Genomic DNA, 23,977 nt, shown 5'->3' with positions numbered 1-23,977 from the left:
CATGCCGCTAAAACAATTAATACCGCTTGCTGAGATTAGTGTTCATTAGCCAGAAGCACAGAGCAACGCTCATCGAACGCTGTTGTTGGTTGCTTTGCTACTCATTTGAATGTTTGCTGTGCCTTTCGGACGGACAAGGGCGCGAGCTACTACGATGTTGAATCAAGGTATTAGCATTTTGTATGCCACACTCAAACCTACCTACGAAGAAAGAGGAAAGTTGGTTTGTTCGATTCAGTGGAAACATGAATACGTGCAACCAAAACAAACACAAACTTTTCAATCAATCGTTTGACAGCTCCACCCTTCGTGGCGGCGGGTAGTAAAACAACGGTGTAGAAAAGTTTCTCCGCTGCCGCTGCCAGAGAGTTATTACGACATCGTATAAGGGCGAGGCGGGCCCTCCATCGGTTGGATTCAATGCACTCGTGAATGTTCAAATATTGACTGCTATGAGGTGGATGCAGTTTTGATGACATCTGAATATGATGCGAGGGGAATTCAACCGATTCCTGGTCGAATTGGGTGAAACTTTCCTAGAGTTTGGGAAATCCCCCACTACTGGATCGAGTAAGCTTTTCGCTCATACAGTTTGCAATAGTCGATCTGTTCACCCGCAGGCAAATAAAAGCCCTACCAAAGTCTACCGAAGTTACTGAATACAAGGATCTCAGTTTCGTTTCTACCACTTTCCTCGGTAGTGGTCGAGGAGCTCCTGCTACAGTTCTGTTGCAAACCGCCATTTTCAAGGTTTTCAGCTCTGGATGGAAACGCTCTGTGAAACAGAAACTACATCACAGCTATCGTTGATCCAGATGGTAAAACTACTGCGTAGAACCCTGTTAAATCCTGAAGAAAACTACTCGTGAACTTCCAGCAACTGCGATCGATTCTTTTCATTGGAAGATCCTGGCTGGGGTTACCCTGGCTGACCCGAGGTTCTTCAAACCACGAGCGACAGTTTTGCTGTAGTGGATGGACATTGACTACGAATTGCCACTGACTAGAGTGATTCTTAAAACTTGGTCCCGAACAACCTGTTATTTTAAACACAGCTTTCAGCTGAATAGCTGCCGGAAGAGTACCAATTCAGTATTCTCGAAACCAGCGGGAGGCTGCATTTGCAGCACGCACAAATACTCGCGATCTCTAGCCTCTGGGCACTGGAATCCCGCTGGTCACCAAGCATCAACTCCCCAGAAGAAATTTCTTGTGAAGAACACTTTGTAGCTATCACATTGACGGTCGTGACGATTCAGGTCAATTCAAGGTAACTCCGTTTTGGAAGGCCTGATGTTTTGGCTTACCTCGGCCCCTCGAAGGAAACAGCTGTCCGAGGATTCCATGCCCTTGAACGTCACCATCCCAAAGGAGGCCTATTCAGACTTCATGTCGGAGTATAAGCGATGACTATTTTTTGTTCTATCACCTTCCGTATCATGGTATGGAAGAGGTAGGCAGTATGGCTTCCAAATTAACAGCAGTTTTCATTGCGTCCGGCTGATGGTAGAACCTGTTCTACAAGACGATTTCTATGCAATATCACTTCGCTTCCGGTGGCGTCCTAAGAAGAATTTTTCAGTAAATAGAGTAGAAAAGACCATCATAAAAATGAAACAAAAGGTTTAAGGTATTATGATGGTTCTCAAAACATCTACAGGACTAATAAGCCACCAAAATGTCAATTGAGGTCAATATGTAAAAAAAAGTATCTGCTGCACATACGCCTCAATCCATCCGATTATCCACTCTTTCTTATTCGTTTTGGCGGTAATCCTCCTTGGAGCCACCACTCCACCATCAGCTACGGTACGGTTCCACCGTCAACCATCAAAACTATAGGATTGATCTGGACCCACGGATCTGCGCCTCTATTGCGTTCCAAAATAATCCCAAACGGACGGTATCGCAAAGAGTACTTACTGTGTTATAGAGCACAGTATAACTCTCCGGCTCTCTAGATTGATTGGTCCTTTGGTAGTCTTGACGAAAATCCGGTGAACTTTGCACTCTTGAGACGACCCTCTCAACGACAGTCAATAGCAGTTTCAGGCTGGAATTCCACAGAAGTCTCTGAAGGCTCTGACATTAATTTCTGCTACTCCTCGGGCAGCATTCGCCAACGCGACGATGAATGTAGAACTGCACGGACTCTACCATACATCGCCGGCCTTTGTCTACATCCGAACAGTCTAGCATCTCTGTTCACCTCATAACCAACGCAGCCCCGCACGGAGATTCAGGAAGAACAGGTATTTCTGGTGGCTTTCAAAGATAATGCTTCACTGGATCAACTCCGTCCCTTCAAGATGGCATATTTTTGTAGCGAATCGGGTATCCAGATTAACAGGTCATGTTTCTGGCCTACTTTTGTATAAGTAGAGGAGCTCCACGGAATGCCAGGGTCTATTCGGGTTCACTTTCGTGCGACAATTTCTATCCGAACTATTATCGAACGACATCGCTTCGGTAGCTAGCTAGTGAAAGCGAATCCCCCAACGTTAACTGTTTCCGCTGCAAGCCAATACTGTTCTTGAGCAGTTCTTGGGAGACTTGCATCCGCCAACTTTGCCTTTTCTCAACACAATACCGGAAGATCCGCAAATTCCTACGTACGAAGTACTCCATAGCCACCTTTGTCTGTCTCGCTACCGAGGTCATCCACGTAGAAATGGTCTACGATCTCTCAACAGCTGCCTTCATTGCGACACTATATCAATTCATCGCTCGCAGGGATAGACCCAGTTCCATCCTTTGCGACAACGCCCGAAACTTTAAGGGAGTTGTTCGAGAGTTGGTTAAACTGTCCTGTCCAAGCAGTTCCATTCGCAGCACCATCAGACGGTGGTTGTGAACCACTACAGAAACGACCTCATCGTTTTCAAATCTATTCCTCGCCGTGGTCCAAATTTCGGTAGGTTGTAGAAGACAGCAGTATGCTGTGCGACCATGGCAATTTCGTCCTATCGCAGGGCGAGTTCATTATGCAACTGGCCCTGCTTGAACTCCATCTCTCTCACACGTCACACCTATTTCAGCAGACCCAACGACCTGGAAGTGCTGATTCAGGGTCATTTCTTGGTCCATCTTCCTCTCACGTCGAATCTCATGGTTGAATCTTTTGTAAGCTGAGCCTTTCTGTCCCAGTCTTACAACAGCCATTGCGATCATCCGCACTAACTCTTTACTCATCACTGGACAATTCCCGTGCCTACATCACTTCCATAGATAACTTTCCATCGAAATAGGTCATCTTGAGCGTGTGTCTAATGACGTTCCGTCATCTAGCGTACTGCTCGGATAGTCCCCGGTGGTGAACTACACCGACGAAGAATTAAGAATTCGCCGGCCGGCAATGGAAGCTCTTTCGAAGCCGTTACTTTTCGGACAGATGCCGGAGTCTGTCCTGCATTGTCGATTTGAGACTGGCTTCCGGTTCACAGCAAGCCTACTTCAATTGTGACTTCCCGCCCTTTGGTCTTCCCGCTACTTCTTCTGCAGCTCCGACAGTATCCTCGTTACTGCGCTATCGACAGCGTTTACGTGTCTTCTTTGCAGCATATCTGTGCTACAACATTGTCATGTGTCAACATCATATGGAAGTACATCTCTCCATGCTTCCTATTTACCGACTGTAAAATTTTTAGGATCAGTCGGTAAGTCCACCTGTTCTTCATCGTGATATCACACTTTTGCTGTCACTTGACCAATGAGTTCGTTCTGGTTATGCTCCTCACGTTTCTGTCATTCTTCCGATGGGTACATCCGGGAAACATTCCGGTAATCACGCACACTGCCTTCGTCGAAATTACTCTGCAGTCACTCGCAACTTGCATGGTCATGAATAAGGAGTCCGCTTTTTAACCCTATTCGGTTGTGCTTCGTATTCAGCATTGCAGTTCATGATGGAGCACCATCCCTAAGTATTGAGCCTGCTACGTTCGCCAGAAGACGCATTGTACTGCTTCTTGGTTCCCCGACGTTCGGCACGATCGTTGGTACAGCGCTGATAGCATTCACCGCCTTTACGCAGGCATCGACGACGTCGACGTGTTCCTTGAAGTTCACACGACCATCGACCGTCACCTCTAGGTGCTTCAAAGTGCGTTTCGATACGTTTACGTGCTCTTCGACTACGATCTCCATCCTTTGGACTGCTTTACAGTTGCTGATCAGAAGCAATTCTGTTTTGTGATGAGCAATCTGCAGTTTGGCTCCTGTCATCCACCTTTCAACAATGGCCATCGATTCCGTCGCTAACATTTCCACTTTTTCAAGTGTCTCTCTTATTACCATAGACACGATGTCGTTTGCAAAGCTCACGATGATAACTCCTTTCGGAAGTTTTAAAGTAATACTCCATGGCATATGGCATTCCAGAGCATTGAACCGAGTATAGACCTTCCTGGAAAACCTTCCGTCACTCCCAAAGACCTCTGTCCTGCGTTGGTCTTGTATACCAGTATGCTGTTCTGCAAGTAGCGCCTCCTAGCTGGTGATGTTAAACGCGGTTTAGACGTCTATCGTTACCACAGCGCAGAATCGGTCACTGGTCTGTAGAATAGCGTTAATCCAGGATTTTTTGTAGCGCCGGCGTAGGAATATCTCCCGAAACCGAGCGTTGTTCATCCCGCCAACTTCGCTGTAGTGCTAACATGATCTGAACTGCAGTCCTGTTCTTCGCTACCATTTCTCCTCGCGAGTGCGCAAACCTTGGATATCTGAAGATGACTTAAAGCACCCATGACCAGACAGAAATTGCGTCATATGGAAGTTATCCTCACCGTCTGTTAATGTTCAGTCAACCCTCCTGCATCTCTCCCGAGAGTCTGACTTTTCGCTTCAAAAAAGTCAAAATGCTTTAGCCAACCATGATCCTTGCATTCTGGCCTTGTCTTCCGGTTACCTACGGATCATCACCAGCTCAGTTTTGTGGTAAGCTAGCGATAGCTTCTTGTGGTTGGTTTATTGGCACTTATCGGTGCAAAGTAACAGAAACAGATATTTTCGCGTTACGCGTTTTGACCTACTATTCTTCGGCCATCATCAGACGCTATCAGCTGGATTCACCCCTTCAACTTCGTAAGTTATTTTAAACTGCTACACCGCATCTAGTCTTCCTCAGCGTCTGCCGCCTACGTGGCCTATACTTTGACCTCTTCTTGTGACTCACCGATGATCTCTAGCAGCACCACATCATCCGCAAAGCTAACAATTTTCACTCTTCTGGGAAGGCTGTTAGAATGTTGTCATACGTGGGGCATTCCAGAGGGTCGGATCCGAAAAGAAAATCCCTGTGGAACGCCCGCAGTAATTGCCACACTCATCTTCTGGGCGTCTGTTTTGTAAAAAAAAGTGTGCGATTCTGGAAATAACTTTTCACGATCCTGACCTTGTTGAAGACATTTTTGACATCCAGGGTGACCACTCTGAGTAGTAAATGTAGACCTGCCTTTAACCCGGGAGCGGTCGCGTCGTGTACTGAGTACACGCACCATGAAAAATGTACGCTTGTGATACACAGCGTGAACGTAGTGCCGTTGCAGGTAGTCGAAGACGCAACTGCTCGAGGGTTAATGAATCCAAACTGTCGGAATCTCTGACAAGCCGGTCTCGCACTCCATGTTCTTCGTTAGTCTGTTTGGGACTACTCTATCCAACAATTTACCACCAGTATCCAATAGGTATATCGGTCGATATGCCGAAGGATCTCCGGGAGGTTTATCTGACTTCGGTAGCAGCACTAACTTCTGCCTTTTTCAGATATCGGGGAAACTGCCTATTGTAATGTGCTGCTGAGCCTATCCGGGTTTTAGTGAACTTCTGTTTTTGGGGCCACGTTCGGTGATCCGTCCGAGTCTGGGCTCCCTAGGTTGGCGAGTATTTCGCCATGGCGGACAACTCTCCGTTAGTTACCCTAATTTTTTCGTCCTGGCTATCCTGATTGACGTACAATGTGCGCCGCCACATCACTGGCTCGGGCATCGGAAACAGTGCCTAGATCTTTTCTGGACACCTGTCAAGTGATACCGCAGGCCCTATTATCTTCGACAAGGCTACTTTGTATCCGCTACCCCACTAATTCACGTTGGCCTTGTGGCAGAGATCATCAAGACAGGTTTTTCTGCTGAGCCTGATCGCCTTGTGCAATGCGGCTCTTGCTGCTCTGTAAGATAACCCTCGCTGCTCCCCACCACCGTCATTTCTGGCCCTCAGCTTCCTCCTTCTAGTTTGTAAGCACTGTGCATGCAGATCAGCAACCAGACTCTACCAGTAGACGGGGTGTCGACAGTTTCTAGGGTTTCCCGTCCTTGACATTGTTGCGTCGTATGCTCGGGATAGTACCGCTATCAGGTCGTCTGCGCTGAGGTTCAGTGAATTGTCCTCCAGATTAGCGGCTCCACAAGCACGTCCTTGTTGAGGTTCACTGTCTTTCATCTCCGCTCGTTCAGTTGTGTTCCACTTGACTCCAACCGAGCTCTGCCTCTAATATTTCAGATGATTTCATGGTCGCCGTGGGTGTGTTCCTCCAGTTATTTACTGTCCTGTTAATCACTCCCATTGGCACAGAACTGCAAAAAGTAACGTCAATGATAGACTCTCAACCACCTCTACCATACGTACTGGTACTACCTTTGTTGGCAATGTCTTTGTTTAGCTTAGTCAGATCCTCCAGTAGATTGCTTCCCCTTAGGGTTGTGAGACGGCCCCATACTCAGCGGGCCCACAGACCAGCCTACTTTGATCTTGCGAACTCTTAGTCCCTTGTTGGTGGCTTTATCGATCGGCATTGGACTTCTCCTAGCTTACACTGTTCCTTCATGGCTAAACCTGCTTCTTCCTCCAATGATCTCGTCCAAGTCTTTGCCGTGGAGGGTGGTTTCCGGGCACAGGGTTCTGACTTCGACCTTGTCGTCCATAACTTTCTCGGTAAACTCTTTGTAGGAGGAGCTGTTGGCTTTTGGATCCCTTTTTTTAACTCCTGGATCATTTCAATTGCTTCTGATTAGCTGCTCGTCTGCGTTTAGCTCCAACTTCAAAGAGAATCCAAAAGCTTCCACGATGAATTCCCTCACTCCACCGACGACACAACTCATCACAAAACAATAAATAACGCGTTTATTGACATTTTATTGCCATTTTGCTTTGGGTGCCGCAACCAATCGAGCCGACACCTTAACTACACTGACTGACTGAGTGGTGACTTAGCGGTTGGTGTCCGATTGCGAATACCACACAGAGCAGCACTAAGCAACAACAAATCTCCGCACCGGTCAATAAGCCGGTCCATTAGCTGCTGACTGCTGCGCTGGCTGGCTAGCTGGCTCTGGCACTGGCCGCTGATAGCAATCACACTCCGCTCTCTGTCAAGGTCGACCTCGTTCGGCTTTTGCTTTTGTGTGAGGAAATTTTTAGTTCATGCGTCATCCGGTGCGGTGGTGACAGTCAGCTGTTTCGTTCGACTTGGTTTCCGATTTTTCCAGGTGATGCTCTTCGGTCAATTCCTTAAAGTTTCAGCTTTGGAACCATACTTTCCCCAGAATCTAAGTTTTATTTAACGAGGTTATATGGAGAACCACAGTACGACTAAGAAGTAGGCTTTGAGTTACTTCAAATCCACAATAAAACTAGAAAAGTAACAGTTATGAGGGGAAAACAATAAAAGTAATCCAACGGGACGGATCTATTCGCGTTCACTGACAGTTTTCAGCCGGAGTGACATGCCCCCAAAACATTTCGTTCGCCTGCTTCGATCTTTCTTCCTGACTGAGACAAAGACGCACGATAGCCGTGACGGAAGAAGGAAAGAATGCAAAACTCAACAAAGTTTAAAACCAGGAAGGAAGTTTGTTTGAGCGCACTAAATTTACCGCTGCTCGTTTTGCGTACATACTACATACTCTCCTAGTTAGGTACGGGACGGGAAGTTGACCTTCCGCGCGCGCAAAGTAACACGCGAGGTGCGATTTCCGCGAGCGATGTGAGGAAAGAACTTGAACTTACCGTCTAGTATGAACTGTTGGCTCTCGTCGATGAGTATTCCATCGTAGGTGGCCGGCTCCTTGGAAACGCTTCCCATGGCTGCTGCGATGAAGCTTTATCCGGATCTCCGCTGATACAACTCTCACTCTCTTGCTTAACTTGATCGATGTGCGTGATTTGAAACCGTGAAGACTTTTTTCTTGGTAACAGACGCTAGGCACGCACTTCGCAATTTACACAGATTTACAAGACAATTTTCTGCCTTTACTGAACACTACACTTTGCCTCGGAGTGATCTTTCTAACACGCACGCACGCACACGCAGTTTTCTCGAGGTTACTCAAATTCCACACTCACTGAACGGCGACGCGACGATGATCGCGCACGACACAAAACGAATCGATCAAAATTAATTACCCAATCACAGTGCACAGGGAAGATGGCTTCGGTTTTGACAGTTGATCTCGTCGCCTTCGACTTCGTCGATGCGAACGAAGATCTCTTTGGTATCACGTGGCCCCGCACCCGCACCCGACGATCCTATACGAAGATGTACAACCTCCAACGCAACAGGAATATCCTCCGGCGGTACTGTTCTGACTGACTAACAATAAACGTCAGCGGACTGTCCGACCGATCGACCTCCTTCCCGAAAAAACGAGTCTGGACGACGATCACAACTACTACCGTCCGGTACGGGGTTTCCTCGCCTACTCGGACTCGGGTAGAGGTCGATAATAATTCATATTTCTCTCGCCGGGCCGGCCGATGACGAACGAGCGGCGCGCACACACACACGAGATAAGCGTGTTGTACCGAGCTGAGGAGATTTGCCGTTCTACCCGCACCCGCTCGCAGCGGACTTCCCGAACTACCCGCTTCTGACTGGGCCCAAACAAGAAGAAAAAAAAGGTAAACAAACCGCGCGCACTCTTAAATTTGCACGCTGCTCTTCCGCTTCTCCATCCTCCACAACCAAACCAAATTACCGAGCAAGCAACAACGCTGATGGGGATGCGAGAGTGTATTGGTGTGCCGATGATCGGCAAAGGTCAGCACTCAGCGATATCACATGCGCGAAGCTGCGCCACCGCGTGTTTATCGCATCGCAGTAGCCGCTGCCGATACCCGATAGCGATCTTCGCTCGTTTCAACGCGTCGTACTCGACCGATTCGGGGTCAAAGTGCGCAGGCGACTTTGATTCGCGATTGCTGTGATGACGCTCAGCGCCTACTACCACCGCACCTTGCGCACTTGCACTCTGATAGCTACTGATTGGACCGGACTGGACCGTCCGTCGACTGAAGTCGACAGTCGACGACGATGCGACGAAAGCGCTTCTCGGCTAATTTGTCGTAAAAGATGCCGAATCGAGCAACGACTACTACAGCAGTGCAGTGCAGTGGTGAAGGCGAGTTTGTGACACATGTGAGTAAAACGCGCTGCCGCGCGCTAGTTAAGTTAGGGGTGACACTTTCGTATGCTAAATACACACTTAATCGCAACTATACTGGACAGTTGTAGTCACCAGTCAGTCATCGCCAGTCGGTGTACACAACACACTCCGATGATGATAAGTGTTTTTGCAGAGAGTTTTTGTTGTTGCTCAGTGCGGTAATTGAGCCGTTCGACTCGGTAATTTATGGTTCCCCTGTACATATACAGAAGACGGCGACGACGACGATTCGAGTGGCATTATAATGGGCGCGAGTCATGCTCCATGTATCTTCGAGGACGAGTCGACGAATGGCGATGATGATTAGTGCAGTAGGTTGTTGCGTTGCAACCTTTTGAAGCGAGATTAAGGTTGTTTCTACAAAAACATCCAGCTAAGCGATGTGTGTAAGTTGAATTTTGCTGCAATACGAGAATGGTAAGTATGCAAACGTGTCGTTGATCGGGCCAGATCGGGAAGCCCTTTTTGTAGGAGCCTTGATGCACTGCGAAAAAATCTAGTACAGTACAAGGTAACATTCAAATGTCCGTTAAAACCTTATAAATGTTCAATAGAACCACTCAAATGTAATTTTGGCCAATCAATGTCTATTGGAGCTGTTCAAATGTCCAGTTGGGCAACTGAATGTCTATTTGGCATACTCAAATGCTCATTTGGGTCACTAAACGTTCTTTCAGGACTTTGGTCATGCAGGCGTTAAACCGCATCAGATGTGAGCTACCCAAGATGATAGTAGTCGCTGAACAACTCGATGAGCTGATTGGGTACAACTGCACAAATTAATGGCACAAATTTCCCAAATGGAGGACAACGTGCCTCTGGAGCCAGCCTACTGATACCTGGGTACAACCGCGGGTGGAACAATATCAGGGAGGACGTTAAGTAAAGTCTACTGAATCTCCGCAAGTCGGTGGCTCTTGCCAAGAAGCAGTATGACCAAGAAACGAAGCGTGTTTGGTGCGCGCAATTAGGAGAAGTTGACCCTGAACGCTGGAAGATCGATCTTGGCGCACGAGACCATGAAACTTGTCGGAGGCGTAGGTACGAGGGTAAACTGCCCTGTGGCTCAAGCTACGACATGTGCAAAGCCCTACCAGTGAAACGTGGTCCACTGATGGGCAAGAACTTTCCGATAGAAGACGGTAGACCGGCCAAGCTGAAGGCGATGACCAGCGCACAGTGGGAAAAATCGACCCAAAAAACGGATCTTTTAACGCCGCTGGTTTCGGTACGTGAAGTTGACCATTTCTGACGTAAAAAAATACGAGAAATCGATTGGTGCTAAATTCATTCACCGCACGGCACGGGAAGTGGTCCATTTTGCCCCATTTTGCCCTTTTTTCATACAAGAAGAGAGTCAAAATGTAATTTCAAACAACATGCACGACTGTAGATCGTTGAAAATAGCTGCAGATATAATTAGAGATTCATAGCAATCATAAAAATACATTAAAGATCCTTTCAAATGCTAATTTTGCCCCCTATGCCCCCACAACTGCTGGAAATTCACACTTTTACCTAATTATGAATAGATTTTTAATGTTACTGCTTTAAAGTCGATTTTTTTGTCATAAACAAAAAGCGCTAAATCTATTACCACCAGAATCATCTTCGGGAGTTGTCCAATTTGCCCCATTCTGCCCTATGTTCATAGAAAAAGGAGATTTAAAACGTATTTATAAGAAACAGATTCTGCTAAGAAACGTTAAAATTAGTTTTTGGTGCAATTGGCAGCTAACAGTAATTATGCGCATATATGAAAAAGATCTTTTTCCTATTTTACCCTACATGCCCTGAAAACTGCTGGATGATAACATATTTTGTATTGTTTTGTAACAGCACTCTACATCATGGTTGCAACATGAAGTCATTTTTGATACATACAAATACGGTTTATCGATTAGCTTTAGAATCACGGGACGGTACAAACTGCTGTCCATTTTACGCCAATGCGCCCTGTCTCATGAATAAAAAGATTTCTCGTGTTTGCTTATGTCCGAATTAATCGACTTCTGGTACTGAAACCAATGTAATCAAAATAAAAGTTATGATATATTACTATTTTCCAATTCTTGCATTTGGTTGGGAACTGAGGGCATAATGAGCATTAATCTTAATCTTAATATGTGGCAAATATACTAAGAATTGATTAAATGTAGCATCTTTAATATATACATATTGGTACTTTAAGACGGCCAATTTAATCAGTTTTGTTTATAATTGGCAAATTTTATAAAATACTTATTATACCCTAATTCCCCATGAGAAGCTAAAATTATAGAAAAAGTCGTATGTATGACTGTATTTTCGATTACATCGGTTTGAGCACCAATGAAAATAAGGGAAATTAATTTATTAATTTAATTAATTTATTTATTAGCTTATAATTCGTTACATAAAATAGCAGGGTGAATTGGGGTAAAATGGACAGCTGTTTGTACCATTACGAGAATGATTCTAGTATTATCGATAAACCGCATTCGTATATATAAAAAAATGATCTCATTTATGTTTTGCAATCAGTGACATTGCAAGACCATACAAAATATGTTATTATCCAGCAGGTTTTGGGGCATGTAGGGTGAAATAGGGAAAAGATCTTTCATATATGCGCATAATTACTGTTAGCTGCCAATTGCACCTAAAACTAATGTTAACGTTCCTTAGCAGTATCTGTTTCTTATAAATACGTTTTAAATCTCCTTTTTCTATGAAAATAGGGCAAAATGGGGCAAATTGGACAACTCCCGAAGATGATTCTGGTGATAATAGATTTAGCGCTTTTTGTTTATGACAAAAAAATCGACTTCATTCCCTGTTGTGCATTTGGACGAGTCGGACGTGTGCTCCGTATCTCACCACGCGATAGACCTCGTAGAAGTAGAGTTTTTTCCCCCGCAATTGCGGAAGGTTTTTTATATCGTGCGTTCTCCTGCTTGTGCGAAGTGTAGTGTCGCAAGGTGGTATCCAGCGCAACGCGGAAGCGAGGTGCTTGCATCATCGTACATCAAGGTCAACGAATAATCGCATCCAAAAGTCATCATTATCGCCATCATCAGCCCCTCCGTCAACAAAGAGGTCGGCGGCGACGGGTGCGAAGGCAGACGCGACGGACAGCTTTACCATCTGCCTGCCTGTGATAAATATCTACCTGCTCCGGTCAGATAAGTATCACTCTTTCGATACACTCTTTTGTCCGCCCAATTTGTTTTGATCGCTTTTGTCTATTGTATCCCCAGTCCACATTCGACCACGTGCTTTTTTTTGACATCCATAACAGTGGTTCCCAAACTACTGTATACGGGTAAGGGTGTACAAACTGTAAATAACAGAACATTTTTTTTTTGTTTTTTTTTTATTAGCTATTTTTTCTTTTTTTTCAATACCGTTTTTTTTGCATCCTACAGGGTGCGCTAAAATAAACATAAGAATTGAATTCGTATATTATTAGTACAAGTTTTTTTTTTTTTTTTTGCTTTATTTTTTATTTTCTATATATTATTAATATTGTTTGGTTTACAAACCAAACAGTTGTCGTCCTAAGGAAGAAAGTGCACTGTAAATACTTTAAGGTTTTTCTCTTCCCCTTTTGCACTTTTGAGTTATTTTCCATAAATTTGTTTCCACATGGACGATTCGATTGGAGGCGAAACGCCTCCCAATGATATCATTGCTCGTACGCGGTTTTATCAGCCATCTTCGCCTGGACCTTGGGTTGTCTATTTCCGGCGCAAATGCAAGCCATTGAATATGCTTTCGATTTCTCGAGAGCTGACGCGTAAGTATCCTGGGACCGTTATTCACCAAGTGAAAGCATCCAAGCTGCGTGTTACCGCACCTAGCTACAAAGCAGCAAATGAAATTGCTCAACACGAAGCGTTTACTGTTGAATACGCGGTCTATGTGCCAGCACGAGAAGTGGAGGTGGAGGGGAAGATCCTCGACGAAATGCTGACATGTGAGGACATCAAGACCGGCTTTGGTCGATTCAAAAATAGGTCAATTCCTGATGTGGCTATCCTAGACTGTAAACGCTTATCTAAGGTTTCCATGGAAGGAAATAAAAAGGTGTACTCGCCTTCAGCGTTTTTTCGAGTGACTTTTCCAGGTTCCGTCCTCCCGGAATTTGTTGTAATTGATGGTGGTTTTTACCCAGTGCATCTTTTTAGGCCGAAGGTTTTTAATTGTACCAAATGCAAGCAGTTTGGTCACAGTGATAGCTTTTGCGACAACAAGCCCCGTTGTGGCAAATGCAACCAAGCTCATTTGGAGGACTCTTGCACACAGGAAGCGGAAAAATGTAGCTACTGTGGCGGAGATCCACACGACTTGCAAGTTTGCCCGGCTTACAAAAGACGCATTCGAAATGAGAGTCGCTCTATCATAAAGCGCTCCAAACAGACATATGCGGAGATGGTGAAATCTTTTAAAACACCAGATTCCGTGTCTGAATCAGCTGTCCCAGTTGAAAATCCCTATCAGGAGTTGTCTTCCGATGATCAGGACGATGGCGAAACTGATGAGGGTGGATCTCTTTCGGAGGTACACGCACCTGGAAAAAGGAAGTCATCATCTTCCCCGGGATTGCGCCGAAAGGTCTTTTTAAAGTCTTCCCTCAAAAGTTTGCCTAATGATAAAGGAGACGGGGTAAACTTAAAAACTCCGAAGAATCAGGTTCCTCTAGCTTCAGCTCCATGTTGTAGCAAGAACCTGTCACCCCCGTCTCCACCTGTTAAATACACTTCAAAGAGAAATAATCGACAAGGTAGCAAGAAAAAAGCTACCAAAGTTCCTCGCAGTTCAAGCAAGCCTCCTAGACCCAAGCGAGGACTGTTTACTTTTAGGGTTCTCGTGGATCGCTTATATAATGCCCTCAGCCTTCCAGAAACATTAAGAGGCATTATTGATATGTTTATACCTACAGTAGAAGAATATTTTCGGAATCTGACACAATCATGGCCCCTCCTTGCTGCGATCATATCTTTCGATGGATAATTCATCAAGTGAGGTACAAGATATGATCACTGTGCTACAGTGGAATTGTCATAGTCTAAAACCTAAATTAGACCTGTTTAAGTTTTTGATTCACAACTCTGATTGTGATATTTTTGCCCTTTGTGAAACATGGCTTTCTTCTGAAGATGAACTCAACTTCCACGATTTTAACATTATACGCCAGGATAGAGATGACCATTATGGGGGAGTTCTTTTGGGGATCAAAAAGACTTACTCATTTTATAGAATTCCAATCGCGACTCATCCTGGCGTAGAAATCGTCGCTTGCCAAATAAACGTAAAGGGTAAAGAACTTTGCGTAGCTTCCGTTTACATTCCTCCAAGAATTTCAATTAACCGCCGTCATCTTTGGAATGCGGTTTCTGCACTATCACATCCAGTTTTAATTCTGGGTGATATGAACGCGCATGGTACAGGGTGGGGCGAACCATATGACGATAATAGAGCGGCCGTTTTCTATGATTTGTGCGACGATTTCAATTTGAACATTTTAAATACAGGTGAAGTGACACGTATTGCATCTGACGGCAAAGAAAGTCGTCTCGACCTATCACTGGGGTCAAGTTCACTATCATTCGATTGCTTGTGGAAGGTAATCGAGGATCCTCATGGTAGTGATCACTTACCCATTATAACCACCATAAAGCATAATAGTGAAAGGTCAGACCATCCAATTCAGGTTCCTTTTGACCTCACAAGGAATATCGATTGGCAAAAGTATGCAGAAGCGGTATCTTTTGGCATCGAATCATTCAATCCCCTCCCACCTTTGGATGAGTATCGGTTCCTGTCTGAACTGATATATAAGAGTGCATTAGAATCACAAAAACGACGTGTTCCAAGTGCAACCTTCAAAAGAAGACCAGCCACACTAGGTTGGGATGATGATTGCACCCAGTTGTATCTTAAAAAATCTGATGCTTTCAAAACTTTTCGTAGGCACGGTACCTCAGATCTTTATCAAGAGTACGCAAAGCTCGAAAGACAGCTGAGAAACCTGCTGAAAGCGAAGAAGCGTAGTTATTGGCGACACTTCATTGAGGGTCTCTCAAGAGAAACTTCAATGACAACGCTTTGGAGAGTGGCTCGCAACATGCGAAACCGCTCTCCTTCTAATGAGAGTGACGAATACTCCAACCGTTGGATATTCAGCTTTGCGAAAAAGGTCTGCCCAGACTCAGTCCCAGCACAACCGATTTCTTGGGAAACATCCCCAAGAGACGGTTCTCTGGACAGACCCTTCACTATGCTGGAACTTTCTATGGCTCTTCTTTCATCAAACAATTCCGCTCCGGGACGCGATATGATCAAGTTCAATCTTCTAAAGAATCTCCCAGATATCGCGAAAAGACGATTACTGGACCTGTTCAACTCATTCATGGAGAACAACATCGTTCCGCATGAATGGAGACAGGTCAAAGTAATAGCTATTCAAAAGCCTGGTAAACCAGCGTCTGATCATAATTCATACCGCCCAATTGCTATGTTATCATGTTTAAGGAAATTGTTGGAAAAAATGATCCTATCACGACTCGATCATTGGGTCGAATCGAATAACTTGCTTTCAAATACACAGTTCGGGTTTCGCAAGGGCAAAGGAACAAACGATTGTCTAGCGTTGCTTTCAACAGATATTCAACTAGCCTTTGCGGAAAAGGAGCAACTGGCTTCAGTTTTCTTGGATATTAAGGGCGCCTTTGATTCAGTTTCCATAGGAATATTGTCAGAAAAACTGCACAATAGTGGACTTCCAGGAATTTTAAATAATTTCTTGTATAATTTGTTATCAGAAAAACATATGAGCTTCAATCTCGGACAACTGACAACTTCCAGAATAAGTTACATGGGCCTACCCCAAGGCTCATGTTTAAGTCCCTTGCTTTATAATTTTTACGTGAAAGACATTGATAGTTGCTTGGAAGGACAATGCACGCTAAGACAACTTGCAGATGATGCTGTGGTTTCTCTAAAAGGCCCACATGCAGAAATGTTGCAAAGACCATTGCAAAATTCTCTAAATAATCTGTCAATCTGGGCAAGAGATTTAGGGATCGAGTTTGCTCCGCAAAAAACTCAATTGGTTGTGTTTTCTAGAAAGCGGAACCCAGCCCAACTGAAACTCAATCTTTTGGGAATAGAAATCGACCAGTCTTTGACTTCGAAATACCTTGGGGTCTGGTTTGATTCAAAAGGCACTTGGGGTACCCAAATCAAGTATTTGGTGCAAAAATGTCAACAAAGGATCAATTTTCTACGCACAATTACCGGAACATGGTGGGGTGCTCACCCGGAAGACCTCATAAAACTTTACAAAACGACTATTCTCTCTGTTATTGAGTATGGCTCTTTCTGCTTCCACTCAGCAGCAAACTGCCACCTAATAAAGTTGGAACGAATTCAATACCGTTGTTTGCGTATTGCTCTCGGCTGTATGCACTCAACGCATAATGCGAGCCTTGAGGTCCTGGCAGGGGTGAAACCTCTCCAGAACCGATTCTGGGAGCTCTCGCTAAGGTTACTTATCAAGTGTGGAGTGAGCAACACACTTGTCATTGAAAATTTCGAAGAAATGCTCAGTCTGAACACTCAATCAAAATTCATGAGAATCTATCTGTTCTACATGTCATCTGATATAAGCCTACCAAGTTATAATCCTCCCCGTGTACACTTCACTAATGACAGTTCCTCTGTTAAATACGATCTGTCCATGAAACAAGCTATTCATGGAATACCAGATCAACTTCGATGTATATCTATTCCTCGCATTTTTAACGAAAAGTACCTAAATGTCAATTCCTGTAAGAGATTCTTCACTGATGGGTCTCGCATAAATGGATCCACTGGTTTCGGTGTTTTCAATGAAAATTTCACCGCCTTCCGCAAACTTCAGGAACCTTGTTCGGTTTATGTTGCTGAGCTGGCAGCAATCAACTTCGCTTTGGGGATGATTTCCAACATGCCCGTAGACCATTTCTTCATCTTCTCGGATAGCCTTAGTTCGATTGAGGCACTCCGGTCGATGAAACCTGTAAAACATTCATCTTACTTTCTTACAAAAATAAGGGAGCAGATGGGTGCACTGGTCGAAAGATCATACAAGATTACCTTTGTATGGGTCCCCTCACATTGCTCAATTTATGGCAATGAGAAGGCGGACTCTCTCGCAAAGGTGGGCGCACAGGAAGGTGAGATCTATGATAGAAGAATTTCACATGATGAATTTTTCCATTTTGTTCGCCAGAGTTCCCTTCAAAGTTGGCAAAATGATTGGCGAGATGGCCAGCTGGGACGGTGGTTACATTCTATTATTCCTAATGTTTCTTTGCGAGTGTGGTGGTATGGTCTGGATGTAAGTCGCAATTTCATTCGCGTGATGTCAAGACTTATGTCCAACCATTACTCGCTAGACGCGCATTTACACAGGATTAACCTCGCGTTGAGCAATGTTTGTACTAAGTGCGGTTCCGGTTATGATGACATCGACCACGTAGTTTGGCAATGCCCGGATAATGACGCCTCCAGAGCGCTACTTTTGGATACCCTTGAGGCCCGAGGTAGACAACCCTTTGTTCTTGTGAGAGATGTGTTGGGGACCCGCGATGTCACATACATGGGATGTATTTTCGACTTTCTTCGCTCTGCTGGTATAAAAGTTTAATTTGCTTGTGTTTTCTTCTCCAGTTTTTTTTTTCTCTGTTTTGTCCTCTTTGTGTTACCAAGCTGCTCCTGGCCATCCGGAAAACCAAGTCCCACAACAAGTTGGTACCAACACCACAAGGCACCGAATACGCTAGCAAGATGCGATTCACCCCCGGATGAGCAGCAGTGAAACCTTTGGCCCAATCCTTACCCTGTCCATCCCTCAAAATGTGACCTTCTAACCTCGAGCTGCCACGAGTACCCTGGCTTCCACCCATTACTAACAGATATCATTAAAAAGTTATTACTCTGTATAATGTATACTATTAAGTACAAAGAAAGATCCTCGGCTCCGTAAAGCGTTATACGCGATTGAGCCCCAAATAAACGAACTAGATAAAAAAAAAAAAAAAATCGACTTCAAATCAGTAACATTAAAAATCTATTCATAATTAGGTAAAAGTGTGAATTTCCGGCAGTTGTTGGGGCATATGGGGCAAAATAAGCATTAGAAGGATTATTTTTGTATTTTTATGATTGCTATGAATCTCTAATTATATCTGCAGCTATTTTCAACGATCTACAGTCGTGCTTGTTGTTTGAAAGTACATTTTGACTCTCTTCTTGTATGAAAAAAGGGCAAAATGGGGCAAAATGGACCACTTCCCGTGCCGTGCGGTGAATGAATTTAGCACCATTCGATTTCTCGTATTTGTTTACGTCAGAAATGGTCAACTTCACGTACCGAAACCAGCGGCGTTAAAAGATCCGTTTTTTGGGTCGATTTTTCCTACTGTGCAGCGTGGGAGAATTGATTACGGTCTTGAAGAAGGAGGCGGCGCAGAAAGTCACGTCCCATAAGGTGCTAGCCCAAGAGGTCCTAGACGAGGAGGTTGATGTTATAGCCCTAACGGCGGAGCTAGCTTTCCAGTCTGAATGAGATAACCGACGCCGAGGAGCTCGCAATCGACCCGCAAGCCGCAATGCGAGATCAATGTCCCAAGTTCATTAATCCGCATGCGAAAAGGCCCAACAGATACCTAGATCGTCACGGTTAACTTTCCAGGGGCGGTTAACAAGACGGCTGCAGACGCGAAGTTCACTGTTGACTGGGCAGTGTACCCGCTCAGCATCTACGAGGCTCCATAGTAGAGTGTAGAAGCCATGAGAGGAGCAATCTCTGAAGGTAATGTGGATAATATGATGACATCGCCAGGGAGTACAACTCAAGGCTAAATTATCTCATTTGCACGGTGAATAGGGGCTCTGCGACAAGTGAGCCTTAATGTCCAGGTACACATGGGAAACCTTAAAGCCGACAATAGTTCAGGTCACACATCTACCCTTCTTTGTTGGCATTCCCACTGACAACGGGAACTTTATGGTGCATACGACTAAGCTAACGGTGAACTGTACAACTGGTTGGTTTCCAATCAAAGAGGTAGTTACCACGTCTCAAGAGGTCTTCGATATGGCAAAGATCAATGCGGATGTCGCGAACATAGGTGGCAAATCTATCAACAGTAGGCGCGGTACAGAGAGACCATCAACGATGTGGTCTTCTGGAGTTCGGGACTAAGCCCTAACTCAGACTAAAGGCCCTTTAGTAAAGGGTTGAGGATAATCACATGCATCTATCTGGCGCGGCGATTCAGTACAGAGTAAAGAACGGAGGAAGACGGCCGCCACAGCCAAGATAGGCCCTGTTCAGACTTCGGAGTTAATGACGGCAGCCAAGCAAGAGCATGGAAAACTCGGCCAAGCAAGGTCATGGAAACTGCGGTAGCGGTAAAATCAGTGAAGTCTAAGATTCTCAAGTCTACCCAACGTAGGCCTTCACTTCCACGGGTAGCCCCAACTATGTAGCGGACAAGCAATCGCAGAGGCGTGTGAGGAGCTACCCGGGAACGCCCACAAGACCAAGCGGCTGTTAACCCTGACGGTCGGCACTAAAGTCGACAAGTCGGACTCCAGTCAAACTGCCCGGAAAGATGTAAGGGTAGACCTGAAAAAGTCGGCCCGTCCCGGATCGAAGGAAACAGAGGGTTGTGACTATACTGCTGGTTTTGTCCTCAGCAACTACAAGTTAGGGCGGATTAAGGAGAGAACGTCTCCTTGGACCATAGTTGAGCGGAAGAAGAAGAAACCATAGGACGTGCAGGAGCGTATGGACACCAAGCCTAAGAAACGTAGGAAGGCAGGTGCCAAGCACGAGAAGGGTGACGCGCTTGTCATCAAGATCGAACAGTCCAAGTGCTCGGATGTCTTGAAGGTGATGAGGAACGACGCCAAGCTTGTGGATCTGGGAGCCGACGTGCGTAGTATTAGACGTACTCGTACAGGTGAAATGAACCTCGAGCTCAAGCGTGAAAAGGCGCACGGAAGAGGTCCATGGCGAGGGTGTCGAGGTGAGGGCTCTTACGGCGAAAGCGACACTGAAGGTGAAGATGAGATCATTGATGATAAGTGTTTTTGCAGAGAGTTTTTGTTGTTACTCAGTGCGGTAATTGAGCCGTTCGACTCGGTAATTTATGGTTCCCGTGTACATATACAGACGACGACATCAACGATTCGAGTGGCATTATAATGGGCGCGAGTCATGCTCCATGTATCTTCGAGGACGATGAGATGAATGGCGATGATGATTAGTACAGCAGTAGCTTGTTGCGTTACAACCTTTGGAAGCGAGATTAAGGTTGTGTCTACAAAAACAGTCAGATGAGATGGTAGCGATGTGTGTAAATCATATCTTGCTACAGCACGAGAACGGTAAGTACGCGAGCTTGTCGTTGATCGGGAGCCCTTTTTTATAGAAGCTTCGAAGCACTGTGAAAAATTCTAGTACACTTCAAGATAACATTCAAATGTCCGCTAAAACCTTACAAATGTTTATTAGAACCCCTCAAATGGCATTTTGGGCCAATAAGTGACCATTTGAGCGGTTAAAATGTTCTGTTGGAGAACTGAATGTCTGTTTGGAACACTCAAATGCTCATTTGGGTCACTAGATATTCTTTCAGGTTGTTGGTCATGCAGGCGTTGAACCGCAACAGATGTGGGCTACCCAAGATGATGGTAGTCACTAAACAACTCGATGAGCTGAGCTCCGCATGTCGATGGCTCTGACCAAGAAGCAGTATGATCTTTTGACAGAGGAGCGAAGCGTGGTTGATGTGTGCAATGAGCAGAAGTCGACCCAAACGGACAACTTCTTCTCCGCCGGAAGGTCGATTATGGAGCACGAGACCATGTAGGCCGTCGGAGCCGTAAGTAAAAGAGTAAACCGTCCTGTAGCTCGTGTTGCATGGACGAAACATGTGGAGCGTTCTATCGCTGGTGATCAAAAACATACCTAATGAAAACGGCAGATCGACCAAGATAAAGGCGACGGCTAACGCGAGTAGCGAGGCATTCATGCCAATTAGGTACTAGTTCAAAGTGTCCTGAACGAGAAGGTTGAAGCCCTGACGGTGAACACGACTCTCCAGTGTAAAAACCTGGATGAGATAACCGACACCGAGAAGTTCGCCACTGTTTTCAAACAGCAGCACGAGATCAATCGACCAAGTGCACGAATCCTCCTTCGGAAAGATCCGGCAGGTACCTATGTTGCCAAGGTTGAACTCCCAATAGAATGGCGGCTGTATTCGGGAAGATCAGACTGCCGATGTGTCCATTCAGCTTCTACGAGCTTCAGATGCGTCAGGTGCTTTGAGCAAGGCTGTCAGTCGGGGGAGTGTATAGATCCCGATTGGAACAAACTCTGCAGGAAGTGTAAGAAAGAACCAAGGAGTGCAACTCAGGACCCCAATACCTGATTTGCACGGGAATATCTACAGGACCTGTGCAAAGTCCATCAGTGGGAGAGGTAGCAAAACCAGCATAGAGGTCTCCACCCAAGCGACACACATGGTCACAAAACACTCTCGGCAGTGCAGGTAATGGTTGCGCATTAAGTCACAGTGGCTTCTGTGCTGCCCTTACATGCGCTGCCGTGTCTGTTTTGTAACCATGTGTGTTGCTTGGGAATTTCCTCCCCGGTTAGTGCGTCGGGACAGGTCATGGTTGAAGCGACGCTCATCAACAAGGACAGAGATTCTGCCATGGAGGTGACTGAGCAGCAGCTTGATTTCATTATTGACTTTGCGTCTTCAAAGTCGAATATCAGCAAGGACCTCAACAAGCAGGCTTTGTTGAAACTTCGTAAGTTAAAGATGACGGCCAAGCAGCAGCATGATAAGCTCATGGCAACTGTGGCAGAAGCAGAGCCTGTGAAGCTGAAGGTGCTGAGTCTACACAGAAGGAGGTTTTTGTATTCGCTGAAGCGTGCGAGACAACAGTCAGGTGATGAGCAACCATGCTGCGCTCGCAAGGCCAGGAGGTTGTTAACGCCGGGAGTGAAGGTTGAGACCATCAAAGGCTAGGGCGGGATACGGAGTGGACTCTTCCTGAACCCTGGATGACAGGAAGAAAAATAATAGGAAAATACATAGGAACAAGAGAGTAGGGACCCTTAGTCTAGGAAATGTAGAAGAGCAGGTGTTAAGCGAGAGAAGGGCGACTTTACGTACTCAGAAGAACTGAAGGCGACAACAAGCGATGCCAAGCTCACGTATCTTGGAGCCGATGTACGTATTCGACGTACTCGCACGAAGATCTAGCGCGTACAATGTGCACAACGGCGCCGACGAATGTCTTACGTAAGATGGTAAGGACTCTTACCGCGGAAAGGCTCGTCACGACACTGCATCAACAGTACGAAATGAAAGTGGCTACCGCAGCCGTTCGACTACGGAAAAGCTCGTCAGAAATACAGGTGGCCTTGGTGTAGCTACCTGTGGCGGACGCCAACAAGTCCGTTAAGATAAGTATACTTATAAGCTTATAAGCTCATGCCGGTCTGTTTCGTTTACTGGGAATACATGAGTCTCCGGAAGTTTGTTTCAGGTGTTTCAAACCTGAGGACACAAGTCGTGGGACTGCATAGCTTTGTTGGCGATATGGAGGTGAAGGCAATAAGGCGCAAGCCAGACCAAAACTTCCCTAGTGATTTATTTTGGAAAATCTATGGCCTTCATGAGGGCCTCAGCTGAAAGGGTTATAGTTCCGGTAACGCAGCTAAATCTGAACCACTGTGACATGACCCAGCAACTGCTGTGTCAGGTAGTCAATGAGTGGAGGACGGACATCAGTCTTATTTTTTACCCGTTATGCACCTCCGCAATATGGTTTGTATGCCAGCTGAACTGACAGGGCAAAGGCCGGTGGTAATATCAGGGTGACTTCAATGCCTGAGCCGTGGAATAGGGCAGCCGTTTCGACAACCAGAACGGTACTACCTCTTTGCCTTTAGTTCCTTTAGCCGAAATGGAACGGAGCGGGGAATCGATCATGGACGATAGTTTCTGAAGTCCTGGCCTAACAAGTAGTTCAAACTGGAGGGTAGATGATGCCTGGCGGATCCCTACAGTATCGACTACAACAACAGTAGGCAGCAGTCAAACGAAGGGACGACTAGGCCGAGGAAGGCCTTAGCAGGTGGAACGACGAGGTATACATATAAGAAACTTATCCGGTCTAATCGGTATCCAGTTGGTAGCAGCGGTGCTCTCGTGTGCATGTGATGCCGCCATGCCTAAACAAGTCCACCCTAGGAATGGAAGACCACCAGTGTACTGCACTGGTGGGCTCAAACTTTTACAAAGCTGCGTGTCACGTCTGTTGACAGGCTAGGCGACGGATGCAGTGAGCACGTATTGAGTCACGCGCGACCAAGATCAGGTCAAGTAAAATGGTCTGCTGCGCGGGTCTCTGTCAGAGTGCCACTACGAACCAGTAGTAGGGTGATGCCTACATGGTCGACATGGTCAAGAGATGTAAGA

General features: G+C 45.7%; 1 protein-coding gene across 4 annotated transcripts in view; it reads right to left on the bottom strand.

Annotated features, from left to right (window-relative positions):
* Nucleotides 1–23,977, bottom strand: part of LOC109397859 (uncharacterized) — a 469,989-nt gene that overhangs the window by 165,685 nt on the left and 280,327 nt on the right. For 2 of the 4 annotated variants that reach the window (XM_062844452.1, XM_062844454.1), the window contains exon 1: nt 8,005–8,948. The exons of 1 other annotated variant lie outside the window; for it this stretch is intronic. In XM_062844452.1, coding sequence (XP_062700436.1) covers nt 8,005–8,080 — 76 coding nt within the window. In that variant the 5' untranslated portion in view covers nt 8,081–8,948. Of the gene's footprint in view, nt 1–8,004; nt 8,949–23,977 lie in introns of those variants that run through there. One more of the 4 variants, XM_029855003.2, reaches the window with a different exon arrangement.

The sequence above is a fragment of the Aedes albopictus genome, chromosome 1 (genome assembly GCF_035046485.1).
Source record: "Aedes albopictus strain Foshan chromosome 1, AalbF5, whole genome shotgun sequence".
Taxonomy (NCBI): Eukaryota; Metazoa; Arthropoda; class Insecta; order Diptera; family Culicidae; genus Aedes; species Aedes albopictus.
Note: the sequence above shows the minus strand (reverse complement) of the source record. Positions and strands in the feature narration are given on the sequence as shown.